Genomic DNA, 13,328 nt, shown 5'->3' on the forward strand with positions numbered 1-13,328 from the left:
GATGTACAATTATTTCCTTATGATACATATATTCGTCCATAGTTGTCGAAGATGATGTACTTGAGAGACTCAAGGAGTGTGGATCGAGTTCCGATGATTAGATTTATCAACGTATGGAAACAATTGACTCGAGATCATGCCGATAGGTGTGACAAAGTAGGACAATCCAGCGTTTCCTCGTTGGGTGCCCAGCCGCGGTGCCTAACCCTGCAGAGCACCAATCATTTGCTGTAACTTAACAGGCCGATATGCATTTCTCCTGTTGAGTTTCTCCTCCCAATCGATGAGGTTTTTTTTTTTTTTTTTTTTTTTTTTTTTTTTTGAGTGAACGAGTTATTATACGTGGCAGTGAGTAGTTGGAACATGGGTCATACATTATCCGCGGAGCTTCCATACGACGATACCTCCACGCCATCCCATTCGCTAACCCAGCCCAAACCATATATCGGTGAGCAGGACGGCCCGAACAACGCCATAGGTACAGCACCTGTATGGATTGAGAATAGATCTATGTCCATTCAATTGGTAGGAAAACAAAAAATGGGAATGTTGCGCTATCTTGCCTACTGGCTTCAGCCAGCAAGCATGTTAATTAACACTTTGATCTCATAAATCAACCAACAGGCCGGGCTGGACTAGCAAAGATACACAGAGCACAACCTCCACCTAGAATTTCGCCGCGCCAGCTTCCGGGGCGATTTGACTCAGGCCAAAGCGGTTTTCACCCAAAACGCGCCAAACATATTGACAGCCACTTATCATGCCCAAAACCCCAGAGCGGCACAAGCCGCCAAAATTTCCAGATGTAACATCACACGAAAACGTTGCGCTGTTCTGCAGGGATGGCAAGGTGCTATTACGACGCCCTACGGTGACGAAAATGTCCCGAATGGCTATGAATGAACGATTAAATCGTGCCAGCGAAGTTCCTGGCGACTTGGTCATGCCCCAACTAAACATGCAAGGAGCCTGTGAAATTAGTCGACCAGAGTTGAAACAACTCAGGTGCTAGTCGTATCTCCTCAAATTAAAATTATAGGAGATTGGTTTGCAAGAATGGAGGGTGGACCTTTTTGGCGGCGTTGCATCCTTCATGCATTGAAAGTGTGAAAACGGATCGCACGAACTAGAGGGAGCCATTGCGAGGAGCGGGCGGCCTTGTAGGGATATATAAAGGGACAAACGGTCAGAAGATACTTTCGACCAATAACTCTAAACTGGATCATACTCTTCTCGTTCCTCCTCCTCCCTCTGGGGCTGGGAAGCCGGCAACGCGAGGTGCAATGTGCTCGAGATAGGCAGGGCATCCCGCCCAATTATATTAAAGATCTCAGGATCGAGGCGACAAGCAACTGAAGGGGCACGACCTATTGAACCAAATACGGTTGAATCGGAAAGCACGGAAAAACGAACAGGGATGGGTTACAAGGGAAGTTCACCATCGTCCAAGACTCTACTGTTGTGCATGTGGTAAGGAGGTCGGGATCGGGGTGAAATGTCGAGCATGTGGCAATGAACGGTGTCCGGTTTGCTACAATGAAAATGACCTGATCAAGGACAGACCGCGTAAGGAATCAAAGAGAAACTTGGCGGCATGATGGTGGATGGGTCCGGCGGTTAGTGAAGTGCAGTAATCAGAAAGTATTTGAATAGGGCTACGTCTAAGAGCAAAGCTTTAAAGTATAATAGTATTTTTAGAGATAGAGATTATAAATATAAATAGAATGATATATAGATGAGTAACGAAAAGAGGATAGTCCGTTTGCAACGGCCTATAGCCTTGACTTCCGACTCCAAGAAGGTTTTGACCTGGGAAGCAATCACGTCCTTGGCCTTGCAAGGGAAATCTCTACGTCGTCAAATGACGTCTTGAGCTTGTCGCTGTCGAATTGGATCTCAGTCGAGGTTAGGATGTTCCTGAACTTGTCGACGAGCGAGAAATGGGTTGCATCAGCGCGTGATGTGATGGGCGCGGTGGGGTAGAGAAGAGGCAGTGCGCGTCAGGGATAAAATTGGGAGATGGGAAGGGGGAAAGATGGCAGGGGGCAGGGGCAGAGAAGACAAAGAAGAAAGGAAAATTGGATGAAGGGGGAAATTAAGGACGCAGGAGGGGGCGTGTGCGAGGGAGGCAGTCGAAGCAGCTTTATAGAGTTGCGGCGGATGACGTCGGCGAGTCGGCGAGAGGAGCAGGGTCGGCGCTAGACCACAAGGGGCCACGCCAGGCCGCAGACGGTCGGCGCCATGGCCGTTTCTGGCCATGCACTTGCCCGTCGCAACTTTTACTTAGTTTTTTAAAAAATACATTTAGTTACCTGCTAAAAGTATTTTTCTTTTAGTTTTCTTTTAATAATATTATTTAATAAATAGTTTATTAAAATATAATTTAAATTTTTAGCTAAATTATAAAATTTATATTTATTTAAGCTTATAAAAATTTTTAATTTTAATTATATTATAGAAGACAAATTTTCTTTTTATACTTTATTAAAAATATTTTTTATTTTAATTTTATTTTATATATTATTAATATTAAATGTTATTAAAGTTTAATTTAATTATTAAAATATAATTTTTGAATATTTTTTTACTATTAAATTAACATTTTTTTTTATTTTTATTTTTAATATAATATTTATATAAGTTAAAAATAAAGTGAGATTCTACTTCAATTGAGGCCATCTTTTAAATTGACTTGTTGAGAATTCATGTATGTGATTTGACTGTGTAGTCGGTAGGATAGGCTTGAAGAGAGCAACACTGATCCATACGCCTTGACAGCTGCTCGCATACTTACTTGAAAATTGCTTGGTTTCATAAGCTCTAGTGGCTAAAAGAAGCCTTCCTTCCTGTGCATCGTTTACGATCAAGTTAACTAATTAGCTACTTAATATGGGGGCGTTGATCACGTGACAGGACTGCCGAGCATCACCCTAACAACATCCCACCCAAAGCAGCGGCAGCGTTTATCAACATCCACAACACTTCTTCAGTCGACCTTTGTCCCTGTTGATGTACTCCCGCCGTTTCTCAACTCAGTCTTCAACGGCTTTTGAAAATTTAGATATATATCTTGCTCGGTTGTGGCTTGGGGGAAGAAGATCGATTTTCCACCATGGCTACGATTCGAGGTGAGTTTTACAACCCCACTCCCACGCCATCATGCTCCCGCTTGCCTTTTAACATTTGGGTTGTAGTGATCGTAAAGCACCAGGGCAAGCGCCACGAAGTAGATCTCGATCCGACTACCAATGGGGAAACCTTTAAATTCCAGTTATATTCACTTACCGGAGTCGAACCAGAGCGCCAGAAGGTTCTTGTGAAGGGAGTCCAGCTTAAAGATAACACCGAACTCTCCGCTCTCGATGCTAAACCAGGGGAAACTTTCATGTTGCTGGGTACCCCAAGTTCTGGTCGTGCCAGCGCCGCTCTGGAGAAACCTAAGGTAGCCACCAAGTTTATCGAAGATATGACGGAAGCTGAAGCCGCGAAATCTGAGGGCGCAACCCCTGCCGGTCTAAAAAACATGGGCAATACATGCTGGCTAAACTCCACACTCCAGACATTACGGACCCTCCCAGAACTCCAGGAAGAGCTCTTGAAATACAAGTCCTCGCTCGGGCCGTATAATTCCGGTAGAGGTTCCTCCTTCGACCTAGTCGCTTCGTTGAGAGACCTCTATAAGCAGATGTCTGAAACGCGGTACGGGCTTTCGCCGGACATGTTTTGGAATGCTCTAGCATTCGGTATTCCACATCTCGTACGGAAAGCGAAGGACGGTCGTGGATATGAACAACAAGACGCAGAAGAGGCCTGGTCCGAGATTATATCCACACTTCGCCGGAGTCTCAAGATCCAGGGCGAGAACAATGATGAATTATCAGCAAAAGTATCCTTCGTGGACAAATACCTCTCTGGAAAGTTGGAATCGGTTGACGAATGTGATGAAGAGGCGGCAAAGGAAGCTGGAGAAACACCCACTGAATCATCTGATACCTTTCTTAAACTTGACTGCCATATCGACCAGACTATAAATCATCTGCGAGATGGAATTTTGGCAGGCCTACAAGATAAGATTGAGAAGCATTCACCTACTCTCGACAGGGACGCCATGTATACGAAACGCTCACGGATCTCTCGATTACCTAAATACCTGACAGTTCATTTCATGCGCTTCTTCTGGAAACGGGATATACAAAAGAAGGTGAAAATCATGCGCAAAGTGACATTTCCTGCAGAGTTGGACGTAGTGGAATTCTGTACTGATGAGCTGAAAAGCCAGCTCATCCCCGTGAGGGACAAGATCCGAGAGATTCGGAAAGATGAACATGATATGGAACGAGCTCGCAAACGCCAGAAGATTGCGCATAAGCAAGAAGAGGACCGGAAGGCTGATGCTTTAATGAGTGAGCCCATCCAAAAGAAGCAAATGACCGAGTCAAGGGCCGAAGCAGAAGCAAGCACCGATGTGCCGATGGAAGGTACCTTCAAAACAGATGCCGAGTATGAATCTGAGCGTGCCGCTGCGGTTCTGGCAGCGAAGAAAGAACTGTTCGAACTTATTGACCCTAAGCTGGCGGCTGATGATGGGGCCAATAAATCTGGACTTTACGAACTGCGGGGAGTAATTACACACCAGGGCCCTAGTGCCGACAGTGGTCACTACACCACTTTTGTGAGGAAGCAAGCACGGATCGTCGATGATCCTCATGTTCCACGGGGCAAGAGGCGGGAGGACGATGGGAAGTGGTGGTGGTTCAATGATGACAAAGTTTCGGAGGTCGAGGCGGAGAAGATTGAAACGCTATCAGGAGGCGGTAAGTGTCTGTTGACTTGTTCTCTCGTTCATTTTTGTTCCACGTTCGGGAGCCGCCTTTAACATGATATTGCCAGGTGAATCACATTCTGCCTTGATATTGTTATACCGAGCGATCGATTTGCCAACCGCAGAAGAAGTTAAAGAGGGGCCCAAAGAAGAATAAACCTAGCCCTCCACTTTGGGGAAACGCAAACCTTTCCTAGATAACAGTATAGCTACCTCGTGTTTGTCGATTTCGTTCCCTCCAAACTCACGATAACGCTATGTTCCCATTTCGTTTGAGACGAGCTCTACGGTTTGCTTTCTGGCTTTGTGTTAAAGAAATCATGTTTCGAACCGGTCTGGGGCAAAAACAAGATAGACTTAGTAACCTAGCGTGCTTTTGAAATGAGTACTCATATGCTATTTGACTTATCTACTCGTATGCCTGTTTTATTTGTTGTTGCTTTCGTTTTGTTCCCTTACTTCGAATATGTCCTGAGAACTGTTGAAAAAACAATCTATTTTTCAGGCAACGGCCACGCTTTAAAAAAAAAAAAAAAAGAACCTCTTTTCTGAACCAAAAGTAATTGCAAACAAGGTGCCGCGGCGCCTATCTAGTATAGATACAATATTTTTCAACGAAAAAAAGACCCATGCCATTGTTTAGGAATTCTCACTGCTGCCTCCAGTAACACCATAATCACGTGACTCTAATTTGAACAATAATTTTTGGATCCAAACATCCGTTGAATTCACAGAGTTCTCAACAACCCATTGCAACTGTTGACATGCGCCAGAAATGTTCCGCACTCCAAGATTGATATCCAGCGCCTTCTCTTGTGGCACATTGCTCCGGAGTGGTATCTCCGCGCGTCTGCTGTGTTTCAATGGGTTCATTCCCTCCACATCAAAACGCAATTTTATGCGCTCAGCACGAGCGCCGTTGACTGAAAATGAGTATGTATTTCGACGAAGACTAAGGTCATTGGTTTACGCAGCCCTCTTTGGATTGTTGGGTTATAAGATAGGAGATGCTATGGCCTCATTCTTCGAAGATCCAGTTACACCAGGCTCCGAGGAGGATAGACAGCGATTAAGCCATCTACGGCAAAAGATGGATAAGTTGGAGGTGGTTAAAAAGCTACGAGCAGATCCTGATTATGTGGAATGGGAGGCACATGATAATCTTTCAGAGGAGGAGAAGCCGCGTCAACTTACAAGCGGTCCTCTGAGCGGGACTCACAATTTGGCCCTACAGGTTAGTAGGATTACTTTTCACCCCCACCTCTGCCTGCGTGATATTCGATGGTCTTATATATACGTCAGTTGGGAAGCTTTGAGATCGCGTTGCTAATCTATTCTCGATGTACATGCGCAGCGCGTTTTCTGGAACGATAAAGAACGCAAAGCTGTTACAGTTGTGTATTTTGGTTTTGGGATGGGTGGGTGGCCGTTAGTAGTTCACGGGGGAGCAATTGCTACAGTGCTAGATGTGTGTCTGGGCCGAGTTGCTCTACTCAGCTTTCCCGCTCGAACAGGCGTAACTGCCAACCTTAACATTCACTATCGCACACCCATCAGGGTAATGGATTTCTGTACGGTGACAGCAGAGTACGACCGGGAGAAGAGTACGGAGCGCAAGGCCTTCATCAAGGGTAATATTCGAGATTCCAAGGGTGGCATATGTGCTGAGGCAAATGCCCTTTTCGTCGTACCCAAGACCTTTAATCTCAGAACAATTAAAGATAAATTTTAAGTGGGATGTTGGCACAAATGAACGAAGCCTCGAGCGGGGAACTTAGATTGTCGATTCGGCCCGCTAGGCCTACATGTTATGTCTCACCGCACTACTACTTTAACTTTCCTTGGTTTTTGACACCTGGTTATCGGTCCCAGAACATGGCCCAGAAACATGGGCCAACAACGTTTCCTATTCTGTTATGCCAGCAGATCGACAGGTCCGGAAGACATCCGGTGGTTTCCCATTATCAAATATACAGCGCTTCCCTGTTATATCGACTGCACTGCATTTAAGAATACGGGATCGAAAACCCCTACGGGTTCCGACCCAACAATAAAGATGACACAACAAATCCACAAATCGGAAATCAAGACTGGTAGAGTGTTTTAAGTTGAATCGGGATCCAACCAACTCTACCCTCCTACTCTTTTCGACACTCTCATCCTGCAGAAGCCATTCATGTTTTCGTATTGATAGATTATGTTCCTCTCTGTCAATTCAGTGTTTAGCCATCCCATCCTTTTCCTTATTATATGCTTCCTTTGATTTTACTATGTCATTTATGAGTAACAGAATCCACGCTCCAGGGTTACGGAAGCTATGCCATGGCCATGCGTACCCCTCTTGGGCTCACTGTGTTTTCTGCAGTAATGCCATTAACTGTTAGGGTAGTACGTATGGAGCAGCCCTTATAATCCCTCAGTTAACCGCAGCAGGATATGCCCTCATTACGGCGGCTTAGATAGCGCCTCAGGGAGCGAATGCGGAAAACAAGCGCCTTTGCCCCCTTTGCCTTTGATTCTCTCATTGGAAACTCTCTATAGCTGACATGTTTCTAGATTACGTGGTTGTTTTGATTTCCACGATGCATCCTAGCTATTTCCGCCGCTTTCCTCTCAAACCGTTTTGTTCTCTACAATTCGGGTTAAAACAAGATTGAAGCTGCTCAGCGGATCTTCAAGTCCAAAAATTTTCGACTAATTCACTGGGCTGGGCTATAACCTGATGATGAATATCGCGTCCGTATATTCGTTCGGTTCGGGAGGCTAGCTACAGCAAAGCTATACGGGCAGCAAGGTCGCGTGCGGTGGGTGGTCAACGCTGGCTTAACAAAGTTCACCTACCAGAGCACCATTTCACGCCAACCCCTGAATCCATCAAATCATTCAATATGCCCATCAAGTCAAAAGATCAAGCTTTCAATCAGGAAGGAATGCTTCTTTTAGTCATTAGAGCTATGAAACTAAGCAATTTTAAGCATGCAGGTAAGGTGTATAATGTCACTCTCAAGTCTATTCTCCTGACTACGTAGTTATAAATATAATTACAAAAAAGTGAGAAGGCTCAGCAAGGACATGAAATAGCTCTATATAGATTTACTCTCTCTGTTTGTTTACGCATCTCCTGCTTTTTCTCAGTTTTAGTATCTTAATAAAATGGTACTCACTGTTTCTCTACATCGATAATTCAGTCGTACTATAAAGGTTTATATCAGGATTTAAAAGATTATACTTAAAAATATAATAATTTATAAATGGATCATGGAGCTTCTGCATGCTGAAATTATGGAATAATGTATGTATTTATCTTCATATAATAAGGTGAGTTGTTCCAGAAGATCTATTCTGGCAGGCGATCTTGCCTAGAATGTTTCTCCTTGGAAGGGCAGCAGAATCTGCACGAAAGAAGTGAATAGTCAGGAAACGACTTATCACAGTTATATGCTTTGAATTATCAACTAAATGATACCCTTAACCATGGGACCACAGCCGCACAGGGAAGATCTGCCGGATGTGAGATAAAAAAAAGGCAATGCACTAATAATTGCATTGCTGGCATACGTACATCATTGACTACATAGAGACGTTATGTAAATCGACATTGGTTGGGATATCCAAAAGGATTCATAACGCCACTAGAACACCAACGCTATGCGGGAAGGAGTATAGTTGCCAAACAGAGGGGGGGCAAAAGCAAGCTCGTTGCGAGTACCAGGAAGTGACTTGTTAGGGGTATTTCGACAACAGAAGAAAAAGAAGTAAAATGCAAGGGGGAAAAAGGATTAAATCAGGGAGTATCAATCCTCTCCAAGGTATTCTTCGCACCATTTCTATTCAGCCGCACGACTGTTGTATTTTCTCGCCGCCTGTTTCCTCTGATGAAGATCGAGGTTAAGACCGCTTAACCCACGCGCAAGAGAGGCAAAGCGGAAGCTGGTCCGGACATCAGGTTCGCCATCTCGTTTGAAGTCGAAATAGCCGGTTGAAAATCCGCTGCTGCGCCGACGATCTCTGCGCGGGGGCTGAGATCGACTTCGGTTAGATTCCTTTGTGATGACAAGTTTCCTCTCTGATGCTACTGTGTTCGGAGACAAAGGCATAGGGAGCTGGATGACGACGTGGTCCGAGCAAATGCAGCCACAGCCACTTGGGCAGGATGGCGTGTTTGTTTCTCCTTCAGCTGTCTGAGATTGTGGGGTGATCCATTTCTGGTGGCATTCGTGACAGGTTATGTGTCCGCAATTGAAGCATGGAGTGAACATTCCAATAACTACTTCGTCGCAAATAACGCAGGACATCTTTGTGGGTATCGGCTGTGCAGGTTTGCAGCGGGGGCACTGGATTGAAAACGAATCGTCACGGGTTTTACTGGCTCGACTAGCTTTCCCCAGCGAATGCATGGCGAAAGCAGAAATATGAAGACAGTATCCGCATCTCCCGCAATGCCGTTGTAAATCCAAACCCTGGTTTTCCTCATGAGGTTGTGTTACTTGAGAGCGAGTTGATGGTGATATCTTTGAATCGCGACGAGGAAAGACTGACGTTTGCTTTTCATAACCTTTTGGGCGAGATAGAAGAGACATGTCCGGACGGTTGCTTGAAATACTATCCATCTTGAGCACTTCCCTGCGCTCTACTGGCATATCCCAAACGAAAAGTAAATTAGCATACGCAGCTCGGTAGGCTTTGTAAAGAGGTTCCTGGCTCTGATCTAACAATGGGACGTAGGTATGATTATCCCCATCAAACATATCTTGGTTTTTCATCACCACTTTAACACCTTTCATGGGTTTGGAGGACTTTGGCGAGGTAGGTCTGGAACTTTCGGAGTCGGAATGAGTTTGTGATGTAGTAGTGGTTGAAGCGGTTAAGTAGTCTGGGATTGATGATGCAGGTTTTGCAAATATTCCACTGGTCACCCAGCCACTGGGGGCAGTCATGTTCAAACTTCCTACAGGACTAGGTCGCTTTTTGCTGCTGTTACTTGGAGGTGAAGATGATCCTGAAGGACCAAATGTAAAAGACCGCGATAGTGACGAGGCCAGCGTGGTGCCTAAACCAGAAATAGAGCGGGAAGTAGAATGACGGTCAGGCGATCCAGATAAAGAGATACCTTGGGCCTGTGATTTTCGAGCCGAGGGATGCCTGTTTAGGTGAACTCCTTGAGGAGGAGTCGTTCCGGTTGAGTAGACTGGCGGTGTGTCCACTTGCCACTGCGACGTTGATGAGCAAGCAGAGCTATGAGAAGTTGAAGTGACGTGGGAATCCTTAGGTAGTGATGTGAGTCGTGACGATATCTGAGGTTTCCCTTGGGAGTCTCCTGATGGTGAGTTGTGATCCGTGGTCAACGCTGAGTTTTCCAATACAACGGAAGACCGTCCGTCCCCGCGAAATCCCACTTGGATTGGATCCGACTTAAACTCTGGTTCGTAAAAAATGCATGAGAGCATCCCTAACATCTGTATATCTCCCAAACGCTCAAAATAGTTGAATCTAGTCACGGTCAGCGGTCATCAGCCTAATATCAACCAATTTCAAAGGAAACTTACAGGGCTGGGACAAGCCAACGGCCACCAAGAGGATGCTCTCCCCATTCGATTTTGTCTGGAAGAGGACTGATGGAAGATTTCCTCCGTTTAGGCTTACCGAAACTTAAATCTACGGTACTGTCTTTTCGTTTCACATCTCGCAAGGTTTTGTGTGCAATCACGACAATGTCATCCCCCATGACGACGGTATCAGGCGGGATATCGTGTTGCAATATTAATCCGATCAAATTCCAAACATTGGCAAGGTCAAAACTACCTAGGCTAGCTGCAGCGACCATATTATGCAAACAAACGTCCGGGCGACTACCAAACACCTGATACAATTTCGCTAACTCTCTCTTGGCAGGAAGAAGTTCGCTGAAATCATATATGTATATTATGTTGTGGGGCTTGTCTGATGATGACTTCACTGTGTCAACCCCGGTTGTAGACCTTTGGGAATTTTCCGTTGACCTTGAGTGATAGAATCCCAAACTTCCACTTTTCCAGGTGTTTGGCCCATGGAATTGGGTATGGTGGTTTCCTAGGAGATCCGATGAGCCCGACGAGCTAGAAGACACAATAGAAGAATCGTCCGAGTAATCAGAGGTGCCATCGTCTGTAATAGTTCCCCTACCTGTCCCAACCCCACTAGATCGCTTCGGACCCGGGGAGCTAGTCTGCAGTCTGCCGAAGCCCTCGAAAACTCTATCGTTTCGCACTAGCCTCAGGTCACTGAGTCCCACGGAGCCCATAAAAGAGGCAGCTTTCTCCTTTTTAGGGGGGAAGAAACACAAAAGCCGTCCATCGTTGGCCCAAAGAGCACCGCACGTTCTAGAAACTGGCACCATTACATTTGCATTTGCCGGACGGAGAAGCTCGGAAGAACTCAACCCGAGTTGCGAGACGCGGAATTGCCCGTTTTCTTCATCTTCATCACTTGATTCATCCGCACCTAAAATATCTGGTGATTTCAAAGCTTCCCGGGCCTGTCGTTGTACCAACGCTATGCTCTCCTCGACGGAATGTTCACCTAAGAGGTATCGAATGGCCCCTTCAAGTGACCCTCTCTTTTGAGTGAGGTATGTTTTGGAAATGGCTCGTAATCCTGACGTTATTGTCGAGGCCAACTGACTGGTCACTGAACTAGTCTTCTGTACGCTATACACAGGGATCGAGGCTCGCGGATAGCCAGGCGGGAATTTGATGTCAACCTTTACAAAAAGGCTACTATTGTCAGGGCCCCAAGGTCCATGCATAGAAACTGTCGTTTTCCGTTGCCCGATGTTCACAGACTCGAAAGAAACCTTCGTAAATTTCTCACCAACATGCGTAATTTCGTCGCCTAGTGTTTCCACTTCCCATCCCGAGATCTTAACACCTCGCATCCAAGAAATAGGATTCATGTCAGCACAAAGAGCGGATTTCGCTTGCATTCCAACTGGAGATGCCATTGTTCCCCCTCGGGTCCAATTGCTATAGTAAGGCATGGAAACATTGCTAGGACTCAGGCCAATGGCGGACGCCGATCTACTGTGTCCTGATAGTTGGGCGTCCGGGGTAGTCTCCTGTTGCACTGCATTGTCTTCCAGTCTCGGGTCGTTGCGGAATGTTTTATAGACAGCGCCTTTCCGCGTGAGGTTCAGCAAGGGATTAAAGGACTTTCCCATTTCATAGCCCACTCCTGCTAAAATTTCCGGGTCCACTCGATGCAATCGCAGCTCCTTATCTGTGCCCCAGGAGACAAGTTGGAATTCACGGTGATCTAGGCCGTCAATAACAGTCCCTCTAGATCTCCAGAGAAACTCCTTGACTTGGCCTCTATGACCCGGAAAACTATGAACTCGTGAAGAACCCCCATCATAAGTTCTCTCCCGGGTATAAAGATGTAAGTCACTATTTCCACGTTGCGGCATGGCAAGAACTCCCCATCCAAACGGCGTATGTCTGGCTCGCCAAACAGGGAAAGGCGTGTGTATTACTTTTTCGGGGATGTCCTCCTCAGCTAAATAATCCCAAAATTTAATGGTTTTATCCAAGGAGCAAGTCACCAACGCTTCAGGACGGGTCCTGTTCCAATCGAGACCGTAGATTTTCGTGTTATGCGCCACAATTGTACGTATTGGATGAGCACCCTTTCGATCATCCCAAATCCGGAGGAATCTATCATGAGAACTTGCAATCACATGCGGGTCTTGTCTATTCCATTTAACCTGTGTCGCACCGGCAAACCAGTCGGAGAACGATACTGCAGGCCTGGCTGGAGACCGTAGATCCCAACAGTGAACAAAACTATCCACCGCGCAAGTGGCGAGAACATCCGGATGGTGGGCGGAGAAGTTTATATCTGTGATGGCTCGAGAATGCGCATGTAGGACGTATTCAATAGAATTCTGTGCCGATTTCATTGCCAGGTTCCAAACCAATGCCTTCTGATTGGAAGTGCTCACAACCCAACTGTCTCTTGCGGCGAAGGGGGACCATTGAACATCTGCCACTTCCCAAGGAGTATGGTGAGGGAGATATCGAGGAGGGGAGTAAGGATTATCCAGGTCAATTATATGAAGACCTTCCTTTCTGGTATCCTCCCACTACCAGTCAGTAATCAAAGGAGAATAACATTTTTTAGGACATAAACCAACAACGTACGAAGCGAGCACAACATCTCTGCCACACGGAGATATTGACATTGACCCAATAGGCTGCTCAACATGAAATGAGCTATCTTCGCCAAAAGTAGGGCTTTCGTAGGCAGAGGCTAATGGCCTCAATGCCATAGGGCTCGACATATTGTCGAAAAGCTCTCCCAGCGCCCGGATGACTATGTGGAAGTACTGCCTCCGGGACTGGCAGTAGTTAACACTTTTGTTGTCATGCGGTGAGACCAATTAGGACTCATATAGAAACTTGCACAGATGACATGAGGGAAGGGTAGAAGGTGCCGTGCATATCAAACGGCGTTACTCGCATATCGACAATGC

At 45.9% G+C, this 13,328-nt stretch overlaps 3 protein-coding genes across 3 annotated transcripts; 2 read left to right on the forward strand and 1 right to left on the reverse strand.

Annotated features, from left to right (window-relative positions):
- Positions 1 to 760: 760 nt before the first annotated feature.
- Positions 761 to 1,012, forward strand: PAAG_11068 (hypothetical protein; the record flags this gene model as incomplete). The annotated part of the gene is made up of 1 exon (XM_015846776.1): positions 761 to 1,012. The coding sequence occupies one exon, from the start codon at positions 761 to 763 to the stop codon at positions 1,010 to 1,012; it is 252 nt and encodes an 83-aa protein (XP_015703580.1).
- Positions 1,013 to 3,112: 2,100 nt separating this feature from the next.
- Positions 3,113 to 6,554, forward strand: PAAG_00202 (ubiquitin carboxyl-terminal hydrolase; the record flags this gene model as incomplete). The annotated part of the gene is made up of 3 exons (XM_015843940.1): positions 3,113 to 4,814; positions 5,596 to 6,056; positions 6,177 to 6,554. 3 exons carry the CDS (start codon positions 3,113 to 3,115, stop codon positions 6,552 to 6,554), a joined length of 2,541 nt encoding a protein of 846 aa, XP_015700275.1.
- Positions 6,555 to 8,649: 2,095 nt separating this feature from the next.
- Positions 8,650 to 13,136, reverse strand: PAAG_00203 (WD repeat-containing protein; the record flags this gene model as incomplete). The annotated part of the gene is made up of 3 exons (XM_002797618.1): positions 8,650 to 10,312; positions 10,369 to 12,924; positions 12,997 to 13,136. 3 exons carry the CDS (start codon positions 13,134 to 13,136, stop codon positions 8,650 to 8,652), a joined length of 4,359 nt encoding a protein of 1,452 aa, XP_002797664.1.
- Between the last annotated feature and the right edge of the window lie 192 nt (positions 13,137 to 13,328).

The sequence above is a fragment of the Paracoccidioides lutzii genome, assembly GCF_000150705.2.
Source record: "Paracoccidioides lutzii Pb01 unplaced genomic scaffold supercont2.1, whole genome shotgun sequence".
NCBI classification, from domain to species: Eukaryota; Fungi; Ascomycota; class Eurotiomycetes; order Onygenales; family Ajellomycetaceae; genus Paracoccidioides; species Paracoccidioides lutzii.